Genomic DNA, 16,630 nt, shown 5'->3' with positions numbered 1-16,630 from the left:
AAAAAAGGGGGTGAGGCAAAGTGCCCCCCTTGCCCTCCATGGGCTTTGAGGGCTCACCATCCCCTGCGGCCCCCTCGGTCCCCATCCGGCTGGGGGCAGCCCAGGGTCTGGCTTCCCCTCACAGGCAGGAACGGGTCAGGGGTCAATGCATTTAAAATTCCTCCTCGATCTCAAACTCCGGAGAGTGGCCGGGGGGCAGAGGCTCCATGGGGAGCACCCGCCAGTTACCCCGTGCAGGCAGCACACGTGCAGGCAGCGGAGAACGGCTGTGTTTGTATGTGTGAGTTCACTTGTATTTGTGTGTGTGCATTTATGGGGAGTGTATGTGCACGGGGACCACCCGTGTGCGTGTCTGTGTGTGTGCGTGTATGGGTTTGGGTGTGTGCCTGCACATGCATGAGCGCCCATGTGTGCACATTTACACACCTCCTGATGTGCACATCTGCACGTATTTTTGTACATGCACAGGTGTATAGATGCATGTGTGTGCAAACATGGAGGTACGTGCACACATGTGAGCCTGTCTGTGTGTGCCTGAATGCATGGAGGAGGAGGTGTCTGTGTCTGTGTGTGGGATGGCAGTGCCACGTGTAGCTGTGTGTGTGTATTTTAGTGTCTGTGTGTGCAAAGGTGTGCGTGTGGGTGCACACCTGGCTGTGGGGATGCCGCTGTCCCCCTGCCCAGCCGGCAACTGGGGTGGCCGCAGTGAGTCCTGGCTCTGTCCCCTACTCCAGCCAGTGCTGGACCTCCCAGGGAGCCTCCCCAGCTGACCCCGTGGGGGCAGTGGGGACAGGACCCCCGGGGCTTCAGGTGCAGAAGGCACCCGCAGGTTGCAGCAGCCCCTCTCTCCCACCCATCCCTCCCTGGGACAGCGATGCTCCCAGTGCTCCAAGGGGCACAGCCTGGAATCTCTGGCACTGCCGGAGTGCCAGACCCCCACAGGGCTTCACTGTGCTCCCCGGGGGCAGCCCCCCCGGGGCTGTTCTGGCCGGAGCACAAGGGGCTGCTGCTGGACAACCCCCACACTACATTCCTCCCCATCAGCCGGACACTGGGCAGCACCGGGAGGAAATCCAGGCGTTATCGGGCAGCCGGCTGCAGCCCTTGCTGTGGCCTCTGGCCCGAAATTTCCTGGCATGACCATCACAACACTGTTATCCCGGGCTGGGCTTTTCCCACCAAGGTGGGGCCCAGCCAGCAGGAGACACTGCTTCCCCTCGACACAGTGGGGTGAGAGGATGTGGTGGATCAGGTCCCCCCAGATCCCCACCATAGCAGTGGAGAGGAAGAAACATAGAGTTTGATGCGGAAGGAGCCAGTCCTGAGCCCCGCCTTGGTGCTCAGCTGTGCCCCCCCACTCACACAGGGTAGGGGGACTGGGGCAAGCATCGGGGCTGGGAAAGGAATAAGCCCCCTGAAACGCATCCTCACAACAGCCCCCTCACAAGCCCCTCTTATCTTCATGGCAGCCGGATGGAGTCTCAACAGAGAGAGGCCGAAATTTCCAGGAAAAAAATGTAAATAAAGGTCCCTGTCCCGCCTGTCCCCTTATCTCAGGAATCCGGAGCGCGCAGGGCCCTTCTCCCAGCCATATTTCATCCCAGCCATCGCTGCTGGCAGCGAACCAAAGCGTCAGTGGTGGGGATGGAGGGAGGCTGTGCCTCAGAGCCCACCAGGACCATGGGAGCCATAACACGCTGGGTTGGGGTCACCTTCCCACCCCACAGTGCCGGTGGAGTTTAGGATGGTCAGGGGGGCTTGGTACTTCAGATGTCATCACATGCCACGCAGACATGGGGATTCCAGGATGGGGACACTTTTGGGTCCCTGTTGCCCGCTTGATGTCCCCAAGCAGCAGGATGGGGACTTGGCCACTTCCCCTCCCTGCTCGAAGATCAGCTGCTAATGATGTCTCCTGACCTGCTAGAAAAGAACGTAAATTATTCAGCTTCTCATCAGGGCAATTAAATTAGCTCGTCATTGTGGGCCATGAATATTTCAGGGGGGCAGGGGCTGGGGAGCAGCGGGGGTCAGGGCTGGCAAGGCCGGGGCTGAGCCCCATCCCTTGGCCGGGAGGTGAAGTGAGTGTGTCCATTCTCAGCCCACAGGGGCCAGAGAGGGTAGGTAGAAGGGATTGGGGGTCTCTGAGCAAGGGGCTTGGAAACTGGTGCCCAGATGTCTGAATCCCATGCCCAGCCCTGCCCTTGCTCTGTCTGTCTGGGTTACTTTCCTCAGCTGCTGACAGAGGCCAGGTGCCGGCAGCCCCCCCCCCCGCCCCACTCCTGGACCACCTCCTGCATTCCACATTGCCCCCCTTTTTCAGGGGGACAGCTGGGGTTGGTGTCACTGCAAGGGGCTGCCTCTACCCTAGAGATCTCAAATCCCTCTGCCCACCCCTTGCCCCAGGCTGTGCCAACCCCTGCCCGCCACCCTCCCCGGAGCCTGCGGGTTCTCCGTCAGGATTTCTCTTTCCTTTCTTCCTCGCACCGAACAATTAATAATTTATCCCATAATAAAAGAGGAAACAGTTAATGAGATGAAAACAAGCCAGAAACATCTGCTGGGGCTGCTTTCATCGCCTCCCCGGGCCGCCTGCGCAGGAAGCGGGGGCGGGAGGGGGACGGGGGCGCCGGGGGGGGCCGCGGCAGCAGGAGGCTGTCCCCCACACCCAGCCTTCCTCACCACAGCCCCCTCCTCCTCGAGGACCCCCAGGCCAGGCACTCTCTCCCCACTGCACCATCAAAATCTGGCTGAGACCTGCCAGGCTCGGGTCATGAATAGCACCGTGGGGGTACTGCCATGAGGGTGTCGCCCCAAAATGAGTAGGGAAGCCTGTTGGTCTGCCCAGTGCCCCCAGAGATGTGCCTAAGCTGCTGGAGGGGGACAGGGCTCTCCCCCCATCTTCTCTGTCCCCAGACTCCACACTCAGATGTTGTTCATTACTGCTGATCCTATCTCCAGTGAGCAGAGCTACCCCCGAGACCCAATACTAGTGGGGTGGCAACAAAACCCTAAACCCTTCTGGAGTGCCAAGACGGACACGTGGGGATGGGGCAGGGCACCCTGCCAGCAAAAGGGACTGAAGGACTGACCCCAGGACTCTGTGCTTCGCTGAGATTTATGGGGTCCTAGGAGGAAGCTTACTTTGGGACCACTTGTTTCAGAACCATGGCCTCACGGCATGTGAGGAGAGGTGCAAGGGAATCCCCATGGCCAGGATGCAGGGGGGATGCTGGGGGGGGATGTGGGGTGCTGGGGAAGGAGAAGGCAGGGAAAGGGGTGCAGAGGAAAAGGGACAGGCAAGGAAAGAGAAGGCAGCAATGCCTGGAGGTTGCTGATGTGCAGCCAAGAGCTGGGCTGGAGAGAAGAGTCTGTCCCAATCAGTCCCACCACCAGCTTGGTCATGGGAGGGGACTGCGAGGACCCCATGGAGGCACCCTGGGCTTGGGTGCTGCAGGGATTGGGGCAAGGATCAGTTAAATTGGAAGCGGAGGAGGGCGGGAGTGTCTGCCCAAACCCTGCTGCCCCCTGCCCAAAGCCCCACCCCAGCCCCATCCCTGCAGCTCTCTAATCTATTTGTCTTCCAAAGCAACTAAGTTAATTCCGAGCCCAGCAAAATACCACAGCTTTCATCCCAGCCCACCCTCCAGCTCAGTGGGTCTGGCAGGGGCATAGTGAGCAGCTGCCAGTGTCCAGCATGGAGCCTCTTGCCATCATGAAGGAGCAGGAACTCGCTCCTGCAGGCTCCCACTCCAGGCTCCAGCAGTCCCCGGGTCCCTCCCAGGGCCTGGTGCCGCTAAGGGCCGTCGTGGGGACAGGCAAGAGTGATGACAGCTGGGGAGATGGCCTGTCCCTCTGCCAGCCCGGACAGGCACCCGGCCCCGTTTCAAGAGGTGCCGCGGAAAAACTGACATCAGCATCAGCCCAGAGGAATTTGGCCATCCTGGCCCATCCCAGCTGACAAGGGACGGGGCCTCTGACACGCACCACAGCAGACTGGAGGAGGGCAAAGTGGAGGGAGGGCTGTAAGCCCCTTTCCTTGCTATACCTCTTCCCAGGGCCAGGAGCAGCCAGAGGGTCTGGGAGCATCTCCAGGGTACAGTCGCTGACTCTGCTCCCCTTAGACACATGTCCCTCCATGCTCTTGAGTGCAGAGAACAGCCAGCTCGTGACACTGGTGCCAGCCGAGGACAGTGGTTGGAATTGATTTCCCCAGAAACCCATTTTTTCACCCAGGACCTCAGCGAGGAGAAAGAAGGTTCTAATCTCTTCCAAGATCCCTTGGGGCTGTGGCCCTGTTATCCCTCGGTCTCCTCTGTCCCCCACCCCACAGGATGTGTCTGGTAGTCCCTGGGGTGGCTGGTGGCAGGTGGCGATGAGGAAGCTGCCGAGACATGGTGACACCCCCCAGCTGCCCCCATGCTGAAGACCCTGACATCCTGCTCCCCTCCCCCAGTCACGGTCCATCATCTCCTCATTCCCAGCCCGGGTAATTGGTGGCCTGGTGACAGACGGGCTCATTAACAGCCTAATTTCGGCTTCATCTCTTCCTTCCTGACCCCCAGCCCAGGTGGGGACCAGCCCAGCAGGGTGCAGGGATGGGCACCCGGAGGCCACATTGCTGCACCCCATGGGGGCACCTGCAGGTCTGGTGGGAGAGCACATGAGTGCACACACATGTGCAACCTGCACGGGCTGGTAGCACTGCCCTGGGCTGCCACATGGCCCTGACTCCCTGACATCGAGGTGCATGTGGGGACCCCCATTCCTGGGCATGGGGACGGTGCCACCCTGCCCCATACCCCACTGGGATGGGCAGGGATGCCACGGCGTCAGGTGCCTGCAGGTGCCGGCGGTTGCCCACCTTCCCAGCCTCACCCTGCCCTTGTTTGCGTCCGTAACGGCGGCGGCGCTTCGGCTCCTTTGTGCCGGCAGATAACAGGGATCGCTGCTGCCTCTGAAGCGCCGGCCACCAGCCCGGGCATCCTTGCCGCCCCACACCCAAAACCGGACAGACAACATGGGGATATGAGCAAAGAGTGAAGGCAGGGGCACAGGCAGTGTTGCAGGCAGGGATGGGTGGCAGGTACAGGCAGAGTTCCAGTCAGCAGGTATGAGCACAGGGTGCAGGCAAGGGTGCAGGCACATTTTCCACCCCCACTGCTCCTCTGCTTTGCCTTTGGGTCCATATTGCATCCCAGGAGCCCATCACCAGCACCCTGTCACCAGGGCAGTGCCCAAACCCCTGTCCCTGTCACCCACCCCAGCAAAGGCAGCTGGCAGCGACCCACAATGGCTGATGTGGGCCCCCCAAAGGCCGCCCCACCGGATGGAGGCCTGGCTGCCTTTCAAAGGCGCTTGTGTTGTATAATTTATCGGCAGGAGATAACAGACAAGCTAATAACAAGGGAGGGAGTCTGTACCCCTGCTCCGGGGAGCCTGGCACCACGGCACTAGGGCTGACAGGATCCATCACACTGAGGGCACGGGCATCTCCCTGGCCAAGGCAGGACAAGGGGACCCCCCAGTGAGTCCCATTTTGTGCTGGTATGTTTTGGGGGTGCCCCAAGGTAGGGGCAGAGATGCTCCCACTCTGCACCTTGCCTTGGAGGTGCTGCCTGCCTTGAGCAGAGACTCCAGGGGCTACTGCATGACCAGAGCAAGGGAAGTTGGGTTCACTATCTGGGGGGCTCTTCACCCCAGGGACTCATGCACAGTCCAGCATGGGGGAAGGGCAGCAGGCATGATGGGAGCACAAGGTAGGGAAGGGCTGGTCCCACGGGCAGAGGGACAGCATCTCCAAAGCAGGGCGCCGGATCTAAGGAGGGTTTGTTTAATCCCAGATAAGGAGGCAACGCCAGGCACCTGGCTGGCAAACTGGCACTCCCTGGGCAACGGCACTGAAAGCAGTGCCCCCATAGCACTCACCAGCGCCTGCACCAGGACCGTCTGTTTGCCCCTGGCAGCACAGGGCTGGCATTTGCTCAGTATATGAGTCCCTCTGGCCACCCACAATCTTGTGACACAGCACGGCATGGCATGGCATGGCACATGGCACGGGGTCAGCAAGGCAGCAGGCATGCGGCAGAGCCAGGGCAGATGGGGATGGAGTGTGGGGGAAAAGCAGGGTGCCCATCCTCTGCCAGCCCTGGCCAGATTTACACCAGGGCCAGCCCTGCCCCGGCCAATCCTGTCCCACAGGCTGCCCAGGCATGGGGCCAAGGAGGGGGCTTGGGGCCAAGGAGGGGTCTTGGCACCACGGCCCTGCCACACAGCCAGCACCCGGGAGGTTCAGGGTGTGGCAGGCTCCTGCTGCCACTCCAATCCTGTGGCATCTGGGGGGCACCGGGAAACCGCCACCCTGCCCCCCCTCCCCAGCTGGCCCTGCAGGTGGCTGTGTACCCATGACCCCCATGTGGGGCCGTGCCCGCCTGTGCCCAGGGTCGGGGCTCAGCTGTGCCCCGGTCCCGAAAGGGCAGGGAGGCAGACGGCAGTGCCGGCTGGTGGGGTCGGCGGGTAGCAGCACCCCTAGGGGGCTGCCTGGCCGGCTGGTGAGCACAGTCCCAGCTGCCTGCTGGCCTGCACCGAGTGTGCCAGGTCTCAGCAGGAGGAGGCAGGGACAGCCAGGTGGGATTAGCCCTTTGTGTCACCCTGCAGTGGCCCTGAGAGCATCCAAGCAGGGAGCACAGCCGTGCCAGAGCCCCAACAGCCTGAATCACACCAGGGTATGCCTGAGCATAGTGGAGGCTGGCACATGGACTGCTCCCCGAAAAACAGCCCTGGACCCCACACCACTCTGCCCCGGCCGGTCCCTGCCTGGTTGGTCACATCCTTCCAGGATGGCACCCTGGGGATGCTGGAGGGGGCACTGGTCATACTGATGAGCCTGATTGTTGTAGGACTTCCCAGCTCGACACACCCTGGGGGTGCTCTGCCACATTCAGTGTGTTGCTGCCACCCCCTGGTAACCTGCACAGCCCCGGGTGCCCCCCGCAGCCCCCCACCCAGGGGTGCCCAGGCCCCCAACAACCCAGCCCTGGACCCCAGACAAGCAGGCAGGGGCACCCCGGGGTGCAGAAGGGCACAGGGACGCCGGGGTGGGGGGGGTCCACACCCCACCCTTTGCACCAGGCGAGGTGCCTGCCCGTGGCCCCACATTCTGGCAGGGAGGTTTGTACCAGCCCCCCCCCCCGCCCGAGTCTGGGTGGGTAGAGTGGGGAGGGGGCTGGGGGGCTCGTGAGGGATCACCCGTCCAGGCGATGATTAGAAGGAGCAGAGATTATGTCCCAGCGCATCAAAGACTGTCCCTGCTGAGTGCCACCGCCACGGGGTGACCCTGCCATGAACCGCCCGCACTCCCCCCAACAGGCCACCAGCCCTCTCCAACAGCACCCCCGTCAAGCTGGTGTCCCTGCTGTGTCACCACGCTGCCCCGTTCCACTACCTGCGCCGCAGGCATGTGCGGGGATGCGCTGACACCGTGTCACGGAGGGGACACGCCATGGGGAGGCCACACCTGTGTGGGTCTGGGCACCACAGGCATCTTGTGGCAGGCATCCCGGTGCAAGTGCTGGGGCACCTCGGCTCTGGATACCACCCCAGACCACCTGGAGATGTCTGGCTCCCAGGGACAGCATGGGCTATGCCCCACCTCGCTGCAGGCATCAGTGACACACACAGGGACCTGTGTCCCACTGATGTTCCCACTCACGGTCTCGTGGTCCCCGGAGAGCTGCTGGCACATGCGGCACACACGGAGCCGTGCCACCTGCCCTCCCCAGTCCCTCTCACACCAGGACACCTGCCCGCCCCACCAGCCCCTGTGACAGCCCCCTCTGTGCCACATCTGGGTGGGCACCCGCTGCCCAGATGAGGTGAAGGGTCCCCGCTGCTACGTCTTGCCTGAGCCAGGGAAAAATTGTTCAGGCAGGCTGGCGGTGGTATTCAGGGAACTGGGGAGGAAAAGGGCTGAACTCCTGAACCCGTGCCGGCGGCTCCAACCAGATGCCAGGCATGGAGCACCCCGTGGTGCCCGACGTGTGAGCAGCCCCCGGCCGTGCCAGACCCCCCTGCTCCCCTCACGGTTCATCGGCAGGACACGGGTGACGGTGTCACACGCCTGCCCCCCCCCCAGTGGCTGGCGTGGAAGGGGGAAGGAGCCGGTGGGGGCTGCAGGCCCTGGCGCCATCGCTGGCTGAGTCCGCGCAGCTCATCACATCGGTGCCTGGCTGCTGCCGGGGAACGCAGGTGAAGCCCCTCTGTGCCACGAGGGTGGGACGCGGGCTGCGAGACTTCCACGGGACAGCCCAGATCCTCCGCGGGGGCAGCTTGGACACCCCCGAGGGGCAGCCCGGACCCCATCACCCGGGACACGCCGGACCCCCGCGAGACACCTTGGACCCACACAGGGACATCCCCGACTCCATCGGGGACCCCCCGGGCCCCCCCCGCACACCCCGGACCAGCCGCACGGGGGCGCTGCCGGGGCCACTCCTTCCCTGGGGGCGGGGCCGCAGCCCGCGCGGCTCCATCCGCGGCCTCGCAGCGCCCCCTGCCGGCCCCGCGGGGGCGGGCGGGCACTAGGACCGCGCGGGCACCAGGATTAGGGCGGGCACTAGGACCGCGGGGCTCCCCCCGCCGCCGGCGCCGCGGTGCTGGCAGGGAGGTCGCCCCGCCCACCCTGAAGCTGCTTCCGCCCGGCCCTGGAAGGGCGGGCGCGTCATCGGCGCGCGCCGGGCGGGAGCGGGAGAGAGAGCCGGACAGGGAGCGGGGCCGGGACGCGGAGCCGCCGCCATGGCCGGGATCCTGTTCGAGGACATCTTCGACGTGAAGGACATCGACCCCGAGGGCAAGAAGTTCGACCGTGGTGAGTGGGACCCCGCACCTTCCCTCGGCCTCTCCCGGTCCCCGCTCTGCTCCTCCCGCCGGCGGTAGCCGCTGTGTCCCGGCACCTCCGCGTGTTACCTGCCCCCGGAGCGTCCCGTTTCCCCAGGGCATCCCCAGCCCGGCTACTGTGCCACTCTCGCCCTGCGGCCCCCGGAACCCTTCTTTCTCCGCCCCACCGTGTTCTCCTGCCTGTGCACACCTCTGTCAGCTCCCAGGCTCTGGCATCCATCCCCGTATCCACCCCCAAACAGCTCAGGTGCCCGACAGGGGTGGGGAGGGGCCCACCCAGCCCCCGGGGATGTTCTCTGTCCTGATCCCTGACTCTGCTGCTCTCCCTAGTGTCTCGCCTGCACTGCGAGAGTGAGTCCTTCAAGATGGATCTCATCCTGGACGTGAACATCCAGATCTACCCGGTGGACCTCGGTAAGCCATCAGGCTGGTAGCCCAGAGAGTGTCAGCGGTGTCAGCTTTGGTGGGGTAGGCTGGAGAGGTACTCCGAGGATAGAGCCTGAATTTGCTGTGAACAAGAAATGAGTTGTCCCAGACTTCCTTGAGCCCCTGTGCTGTCCCAGGTCACAGGAGCTTCTGGGCACTCTCGATGTGCTGGGGCTGAGCTGGGTGCTGGTTCACCGCCCTGCGTGCGTTTAGACTCACCTCTCTCCTGTTCCCCAGAGACGTGTGGGGAAAATGTCTCACTTGCTGATGCCAAGCTTTAAGGGAGACCTGAAATTAACTTCTGCAGCTAAATACACTAAATGGGTGAAAAAGAGAATTTGCCCTCAGTGAGGCACAGAAGAGCTGGAACTGGTGCTGCAGGGGTCACACTTCTGCCCAGGGTCCAGCCAAGTTCTCTTGGACTCTCCCTCTGAATATCTTGCTGTGTTCCATGAATACACCAGAAGTGGTGTCCTGGTGGCTCTGGTCTCCTCCATGATGTGGGGAATAGGGGAGCACAGGATTCAGTGTGACCTTTCACTCATTCCCTACAGTCCTGGTGGAGGACTGGCAGCAGGGGCATGGCTTTTATATCACAAGTAAAACACCTGCCAGGGTGGCTGTTTACCACCACCCTGAGTTCTGGCTGTGGCTGCTGCTGCTCTGGCTGTGCCCCCACCTTCTCACCTCTCCTCTGCCCTCTTCCCAGGGGACAAATTCCGCCTGGTCATCGCCAGCACGTTGTATGAGGACGGCACCCTGGATGACGGCGAGTACAACCCCACAGACGACCGGCCGTCCAGGTACAGGGCCCAGCTGGGACCCACGTGAGCGTGGGCGGGGGAAAAGGGGAAGTGCTGAGATTGAGTGTCTCAGGTTGGACATCAGGAGGGATTTCTTCACAGAAAGGGTGATTAAACATTGGAACGGGCTGCCCAGGGAGGTGGTGAAGTCACCATCCCTGGAGGTGTTTAGGGAAAGACTGGACATGGCAGAGTGCCGTGGTCTAATTGACATGGTGGTGATCAGTCAGTGATGATCTCAAAGGACTTTTCCAACCTGATTGATTCTGTGACCGTGAGATACCTTCTCCTAGAAGACACTGAGCTGGGGGCCTGCCCAGGTTTGATCCCTTGGTGACCTCACGCTGTGCTGTTGCAGGGCAGACCAGTTTGAGTACGTGATGTACGGCAAGGTGTACCGGATCGAAGGGGACGAGACTTCCACAGAGGCGGCCACACGCCTGTGAGTGCCCCAGGGTGGTGTGGGGGACACTGGGATCTCAGCTTGGGTCTCCCATGGGATTCCCTGTTCTCATATCTCTTCTCCTCTTGTCCCAGCTCTGCCTACGTGTCCTATGGGGGGCTGCTTATGCGGCTGCAGGGAGACGCAAACAACCTGCACGGGTTTGAGGTGGACTCTCGCGTTTACCTGCTGATGAAGAAGTTGGCCTTCTAGCACACCTCCATGACTGCCCCACAGACATCCTGCTGGCAAGCAAACAGGAGACCTGAGACCCCAAATTCTGCCACAGCATCCATGCTTCCTGACCTCTCTGGGGCTGGGGAGGAAGGAGCAGTCCCCCTCTTCATCCCAGCCTCTTCTGACTCCTGCTGGGATCCACAGCTCCGTTTGGAAGGAGAGAGGTGCCTGACATTCAAGTGGAGATGGTGCCGTGTACTCCAGTCCTGCCTGATGGCATCTCCTCACCTCCACCTTCCTGTGCTCAACAGTAGGCTCAGGCCTGGCTCTGGCCAGGGGCAGCCGGACTGGGACAGCTGCCTGCCTGCCTCAGGCCTGGGGACCATTCCCTCAGGAGCCATCTCGAGGCAGGCTGACTTGGTTTTGATTAAACCGGGATGTTTTCTACTCCTGGCTCTGCTCGCTGAGAGATGAGGCTGGCAGGGAGTGGATACACCTGCGCAGGGCACAAAGGGGGACCCTGCCACTTCCCAAAGGATGGGGAGTCCACACCTGCCCCAGGCTCTTCTCTACCTGCCACCGCTCCAGGTACAGGTTGTGCTAGGGCTGGGAGAGGCAGGTGGGTGCCAGGGGTGAGGAGTGGCAGCTCAGGCCCTGTGCAGGGCCGGACCGGGGGTCTGTGCAGTGCTGGTGGCTGCCGTGGGAGGGAGCAGAAGCTGGGAGCATGTCCCAGAGGGGCTGCTCCTGCCCCGCGCCTGGCAAGAAGGACACACACAACCCTTTAGAAAAATAGCTCTTTAATTGAAAAGCATTCACAGTAGAGGTGCCTACCCGGATGGGAGTAGGGCCTGTGCCCGCCAGCACATGGGTGTTGCTCTTTCCCTTTGTGGGCTGCATGGTCTCCGAAGACTTGAGGAACAGGAGCCAACCCTTTCCTTGTGGGCATCTTCCTGGGCACCCAGAGCACAGCTCAGTGTCCAGCAGGATTGCTCCAAAGTCACATTGGGGTGAACCCTGTGTGCAGCTTCACCGGGCCCCGCACGGAGGGTCTCTGCTGCCCCCTTGTCCTTGCTTGCACAAGACCTTGGCCAGGTCGTGGAAGAAGAAGCGCAGCTTGCCCTGCACCAGCTGCCGGTAGGTGAGGAAAATGTTGGTGATGTGGGTCTGCTCCATGGAGTGTGGGGAGCAGCTCGGCTCCCAGTGTCCTGCCTGAGGGGCGAGAGCAGAACAGAGGGGTGACAAACACCATTGTACCCCACCCAGCCCAGCTGGCACCTGCGCCATGGTGGACTGGCTCACGTGGGGAGGTATTACCTCCCAGCTGAAGGTCTGCAGGAGCAGGAAGAAGGAGTTGGCATGTCGGTAAAGCTGGCTCAGCTGCCTGGCCCCACACTCCTCGCTCACCTGGCCCAGGGCCCCTGTGGCAGCACCCACCAGCAGGGCCAGGTCACACAGGATCTCCCGCCGCTTGGTCTCATTCTGGGGGAGCAAATAATGAGTGGCCTGACCCATTCCTGTGCCCACCCTAGGTCTGAATGGCGTCTTCTACCCTCCCCATGCCACCAGATATGCCCACAGGCATCTTGCTCAGCATTTCTGGTGCTTGTGCCAACCCAAGGTGCCTTCTCTGGTCCCGTGGGCATGCCAGTGCCAGCACCCTCATCCCAGCCCCTCTCACCGATTTGGATTTCCACTGTTGGAGGCTGAAGTCCACCAAGGGCAGCACCGCAGGACAGCTGAGCACAGGCAGGGCCTGGCACTGGCCCTAATGGGGAGATGAGATGTTGAGGAGCTGTGCATGTTCCTTGGGTTTTGGGGGGGACTGTATCCTCACCACTCTCTTCTCCATGTCTTTGGCCTCCAGGATGTACTTCTGGATGAGCCTGTTGTCACAGACCAGCCGTATTGGGCTGGCATGGTCTTCCTTCACGTGCAGGAGGAAGGATGTGAGGAGGAGCAGTCCTGGGGAAGATGGGGTTACCTTGGGCACTGTGCCACCCTCCCTGGGCAGTACCAGCCCAGGGCCATGCCTGCAGTGGCAAGCCCTCCCCCCATCCCAGTGCTAGCCTCTATGACCCTGTGGTGGGGGTGCAGGGAGAGGTCTGGGGGCTGAGGAGGGCCTGGTACTGCCCTCCGGTCAGTCAGCATGGGGTGCCCACTGCTCACTGGGGAGAGCTGGGGTTTCTGTGCCAGTGATGAGTGCCAAGGGGCCCCACAGCCGTGTCTGTGCCAGGTTTTTTGGCCCTGCTCCAGGCAAGGGAGTGGAGCTCCACTCCCTGTCCAGACCAGGGCCAGCCCTCCAGATCTATGCCAAGAGCAGCTCTGGGTGTCACGTGCGCTTCGGGGAATCCCGGCCTGCAATGTCCCACAGGGAACATCTGGTCCTTGCTGCTGCCCTGGCTGAGTGCTCTCCTGCCGGCACTGCCTCCCCCAGTGCTGCTGGCATGCCGCTGTGCCCAGGGACTGCCCATCCTGGAAACAGGCATCTCCTCTCCACAGGCCCTCCATACGTCCTCCTGCCTCGCTGCCTGCCCTGACACTGCACCTGTCCCCAAAAGCCCTCAACGCAGCCTGTTTGCCTAGGATGGGTATGGAGAGATGCTTGGCTGCCCTCACACGCTGGTGGTGGCCAGGTCCAACCAGTCCAAAGCCACCCTTGGGGTTTGGTGCCCACCTGTGGGGCTCATCATGCGGGGCACACTCTGGCTCTGGGGCCGCAGCCTCCACTGTCCCTTCCTGCGCGCTCCCGTCCCCCCTTTCAGCCGCGCACTCACTGTTCAGCTCCATGCTCAGCTGGGGGCTTCGGCCCTGCATCTTCCGCCCTGGGGCCAGCGGCTGCTCCCCGGCTCCCGTCCCCCTTCCATGGAGGGCAGTGTTGGCGCGGGCTCCCCGCGAGCCGCCCAGCCGGGACGGAGGGCCGGAGGCCGGGAGCGGCCCCGGGACAGCGCGGCTCTGCGGCTCCGGCCTGGCCGCCCAGCCGAGGCAGCACGATTTCCTGTTGTGTCGCCGCTGACCTTCGAGCAAAATCACAGCAGGGGCCCCGGGCCCGGGGGACGGCTTCCTGCCTCCCGCCGCTTCCTCCCTTGGCTCTGGGCTAGGGAAAGACGTCCCTGGGCGCCCTCGGCGGCTGCTCACCTGGCCCCCGTCCTGAGCGCTCGGCAGCCAGCGCCTCGGTGGTCAGTGCCTCTGCTGTGCCTGTCCAGGGGGTGGGGGTGGCCCTGGTACCTGCAGAAGGGATGGCATCAGTGACCCTGCACTGGACAGCCCCGAGAGCAGCAGCTCCTGGCTGTGGCAGGCAGGTATGAAAGCCACTGAAGATCCTCTCACAGAGCTGAACCCTGCCCCTGGAGACCCTCTCCCACAGGTCGACTTCATCCCTGGTGACCTTTTACCAGAGTTAGACCCCATCCCTGGTAACCCTCACCCAGGTTGTGGTCTGACCCCTACATCCATCACCCAGAGGCAACTGGGGAGCTTGAGATCCCCGGGGTGGCTGTGATGCACAGGGACCCCTCTAAGCTGGAGAGGGTGATGGAGCACAAGGATCTGGCTGGTGCACGGTCCCAGGGCTGTTTCACTGGGGGTATTGGTGGGGCGTGGGGTGGGTGGGAGAAGCACTGGGGGTCTGCTCAGCTGCAGGCCCTGACATGGCCATGGCATTCTCCAGCAAAGCCAGCCCCCACCAGGCACTCTGGGTGCAGAGCCCCATACCCATGTGTACGTGCATGTCCATAATGGCACGTGGTACACACCCCCCACGTGCACCCTCAGACCCACGTGTGCACATGCGCACTCCCCTGGCACGCGTCAGGCCACACGCCCAGATAACCCCCCGCCCCAGCAGCCTCCCACGCACTTCCCTTTGGGGGACACCCCGCTCCCAACTCATATCCTCTTACTCCCAGTCTCCCCATAGCCTGTGCATTTCCTTCTCACAGCCCGGCTCTCGCACACTCTTGCATGTTCCCACCCCTGTTCCTGCGGCCGGCAATTCCCAGCAGCGCCTGGCCGGGTGACAACAGTCAGAGTAAACACCCAGCCCTGCTCTGCCTGCTCCAAGCCTTGCTCAGCCCACAACAGCCCACCTTATGGGGTGCCTGGATGGAGGGTCCAGTGGGTGCCACAGCTCCAGGGATGAGACTGGCAGCTCAGCCTGCCTGGGCACAGCTGGCAGCTACGGGACCTGTGAGCACTGGGGTCAAACACCTCCAGGCTTCCCCTGCATGGCCGTGGCCCATCTGCGGACGTGACAAGCTGCAAACACACCCGTCAGCACCCTTAACCCCTCTGCCAGCACTGGCCCCAGTCCCATCACCAGCCCCATGTCAGTCCCTGCCATGCTCCCTCCATGCCCGTGTCCCCATCCCTCCCTGGCAAAGCCACTGGTGATGCCAGGTGCCCTGCATTCCCTCTTCATTAGGCAAACAAATTCATCGGGGGAAACTGGAGAGCAACTGGAAACTGGAGGTCTAATGTGCCCCCATGATCACTGAGGCACCCTAAGGTGCCCACAATAGTCCCTTCACTCCAAAATGCTCCTTTTCAGCCATGCCAGAAGCTATCGGGCAGTGTCAGCCCGAGCCCGTAGGCAGCCTGGTATTCCTCTGCTGGAAAGGGCAATGCCAGCATTTGCTGTCCGTGCCAGAGGGGCAGAGGAGGACGTGGGGGGGGGAGCTCCGGCTGCGGGCCCCAGCCCGATTCCAGCGATGCTGTGTGCTGTGGAGGGAGGGGGTACGGGGGCAGTGAGGCACAGGAACCCCAGAAGGATGCGGGGGCTCCGTCCAGGCAGCCAGGGCTCTGGCAGGGGACAGGAAGCCAGGCGGGGCTGAGGGACTGCACAGCTGGCCGGATCCCGGTGCCAAGTTTCCCACCTCTCCTTACAGGGTGCAAAGTGCCGGGAATCCCGCTGCAGGGGCAGCCGTTCGCACCCACTTTGCCAAGGTGCTGAAGACAGCAGGAGGTGCCAGGAGTCAAGAGGGGGGGGGACGAGGGGGAAGACGCCGGGTTAGGGGGGAGACTGTGGGTCGGTGGCACAGCTGCTGTCCCCGCGGGCCACCCAGATGTGCTCGATGGGCACCCCGAGGATGTCAGTGCAAGGCTGGGGTAGCATGGGAAGCAAACCTGGCCTTCCAGCGGCAGGGAGGGGGGTCCCAGCCCCCTTTGAAGCCCCCATAAAAGGGTCTGGCATAAAGGAAAGAGAAAGTCAAAGGAACAAAGGGAGCGGCTAATCCCGGCATGAGCAAACAGCCCCGTTTGCTCAGGGCACAGCTGGCCCCGGGGCCAGGGAAAGGAGCACAGCGGGGCTCTGGGGGTGCCAGGCAGCGGGGGACCCTCTACCCGGGCTGCCCCTCCCCAGACACGGGCAGCCCCCGGGAGCAGGGTCCCTCCTGGATCCTCCGGGCTTTTTTTCTATATTTGCAAATTGCAATAAACATCCGTGGGCAAATCCTCCTCCAACTGCTCCCAGACAGCTGTCCCAGGAGAGCACCGTGACGCTGCTGGGCAAAAGGACTTGCAAGGGGCACCTTGGTCAGGGTGCTGCAGCTTGAGGATGAAGGCTGGCACAGTTTTTCCCACCTTTCCCAATTGCCGGCAGGCCACGCTGCCCAGCATCGCAGCACAAAGCCCTGGGTGCTTCCCAGAGGATGCCCCTGGGCAAACCCTCCAGCTGCTGCTTTGGGCAAGGGTACCTTGTGCCAGTGGCTCTACCGGCACCTGGGGTGATTCCACTGTGCCACTTCTCCCATCTTGCTCCTCAGTTGACTCCCCACTCCAATACGGGGCACGGGGTGTGCCGGGAGGGCACCTCATCCCTCTCCCTCCATCACATGGAGTGGTGAAGGGGTTAATGCCAGGCAGCCGAGCCGCAGGTGGGCGCAAGAATGAA

General features: G+C 62.7%; 2 protein-coding genes across 3 annotated transcripts; one reads left to right on the top strand and one right to left on the bottom strand.

Annotated features, from left to right (window-relative positions):
• The first annotated feature begins 8,710 nt into the window (after positions 1–8,710).
• On the top strand, positions 8,711–11,190 carry POLR2H (RNA polymerase II subunit H). 2 transcript variants are annotated; one of them, XM_027685550.1, is made up of 5 exons: positions 8,718–8,866; positions 9,226–9,309; positions 10,031–10,124; positions 10,483–10,566; positions 10,662–11,190. In XM_027685550.1, exons 1-5 carry the CDS (start codon positions 8,794–8,796, stop codon positions 10,777–10,779), a joined length of 453 nt encoding a protein of 150 aa, XP_027541351.1. In that variant the 5' UTR covers positions 8,718–8,793; the 3' UTR covers positions 10,780–11,190. The 2 variants fall into 2 exon arrangements, with proteins under 2 accessions (XP_027541352.1, XP_027541351.1); XM_027685551.1 differs by lacking the exons at positions 10,031–10,124; positions 10,483–10,566 and having other exon boundaries at positions 8,711–8,866; positions 10,662–10,759.
• Positions 11,191–11,537: 347 nt separating this feature from the next.
• THPO (thrombopoietin) lies at positions 11,538–13,631 on the bottom strand. Its single transcript, XM_027685695.1, has 5 exons — positions 13,518–13,631; positions 12,578–12,705; positions 12,422–12,508; positions 12,058–12,222; positions 11,538–11,952 (listed from the first exon to the last, which is right to left on the bottom strand). Exons 1-5 carry the CDS (start codon positions 13,555–13,557, stop codon positions 11,770–11,772), a joined length of 603 nt encoding a protein of 200 aa, XP_027541496.1. The 5' UTR covers positions 13,558–13,631; the 3' UTR covers positions 11,538–11,769.
• Positions 13,632–16,630: the final 2,999 nt, after the last annotated feature.

Source organism: Neopelma chrysocephalum, unplaced genomic scaffold (genome assembly GCF_003984885.1).
Source record: "Neopelma chrysocephalum unplaced genomic scaffold, ASM398488v2 Primary Assembly neopelma1_69, whole genome shotgun sequence".
In the NCBI taxonomy this organism is placed as follows: domain Eukaryota; kingdom Metazoa; phylum Chordata; class Aves; order Passeriformes; family Pipridae; genus Neopelma; species Neopelma chrysocephalum.
The sequence above is the reverse complement of the archived record's forward strand: the minus strand, read 5'-3'. Positions and strand labels throughout refer to the sequence as shown.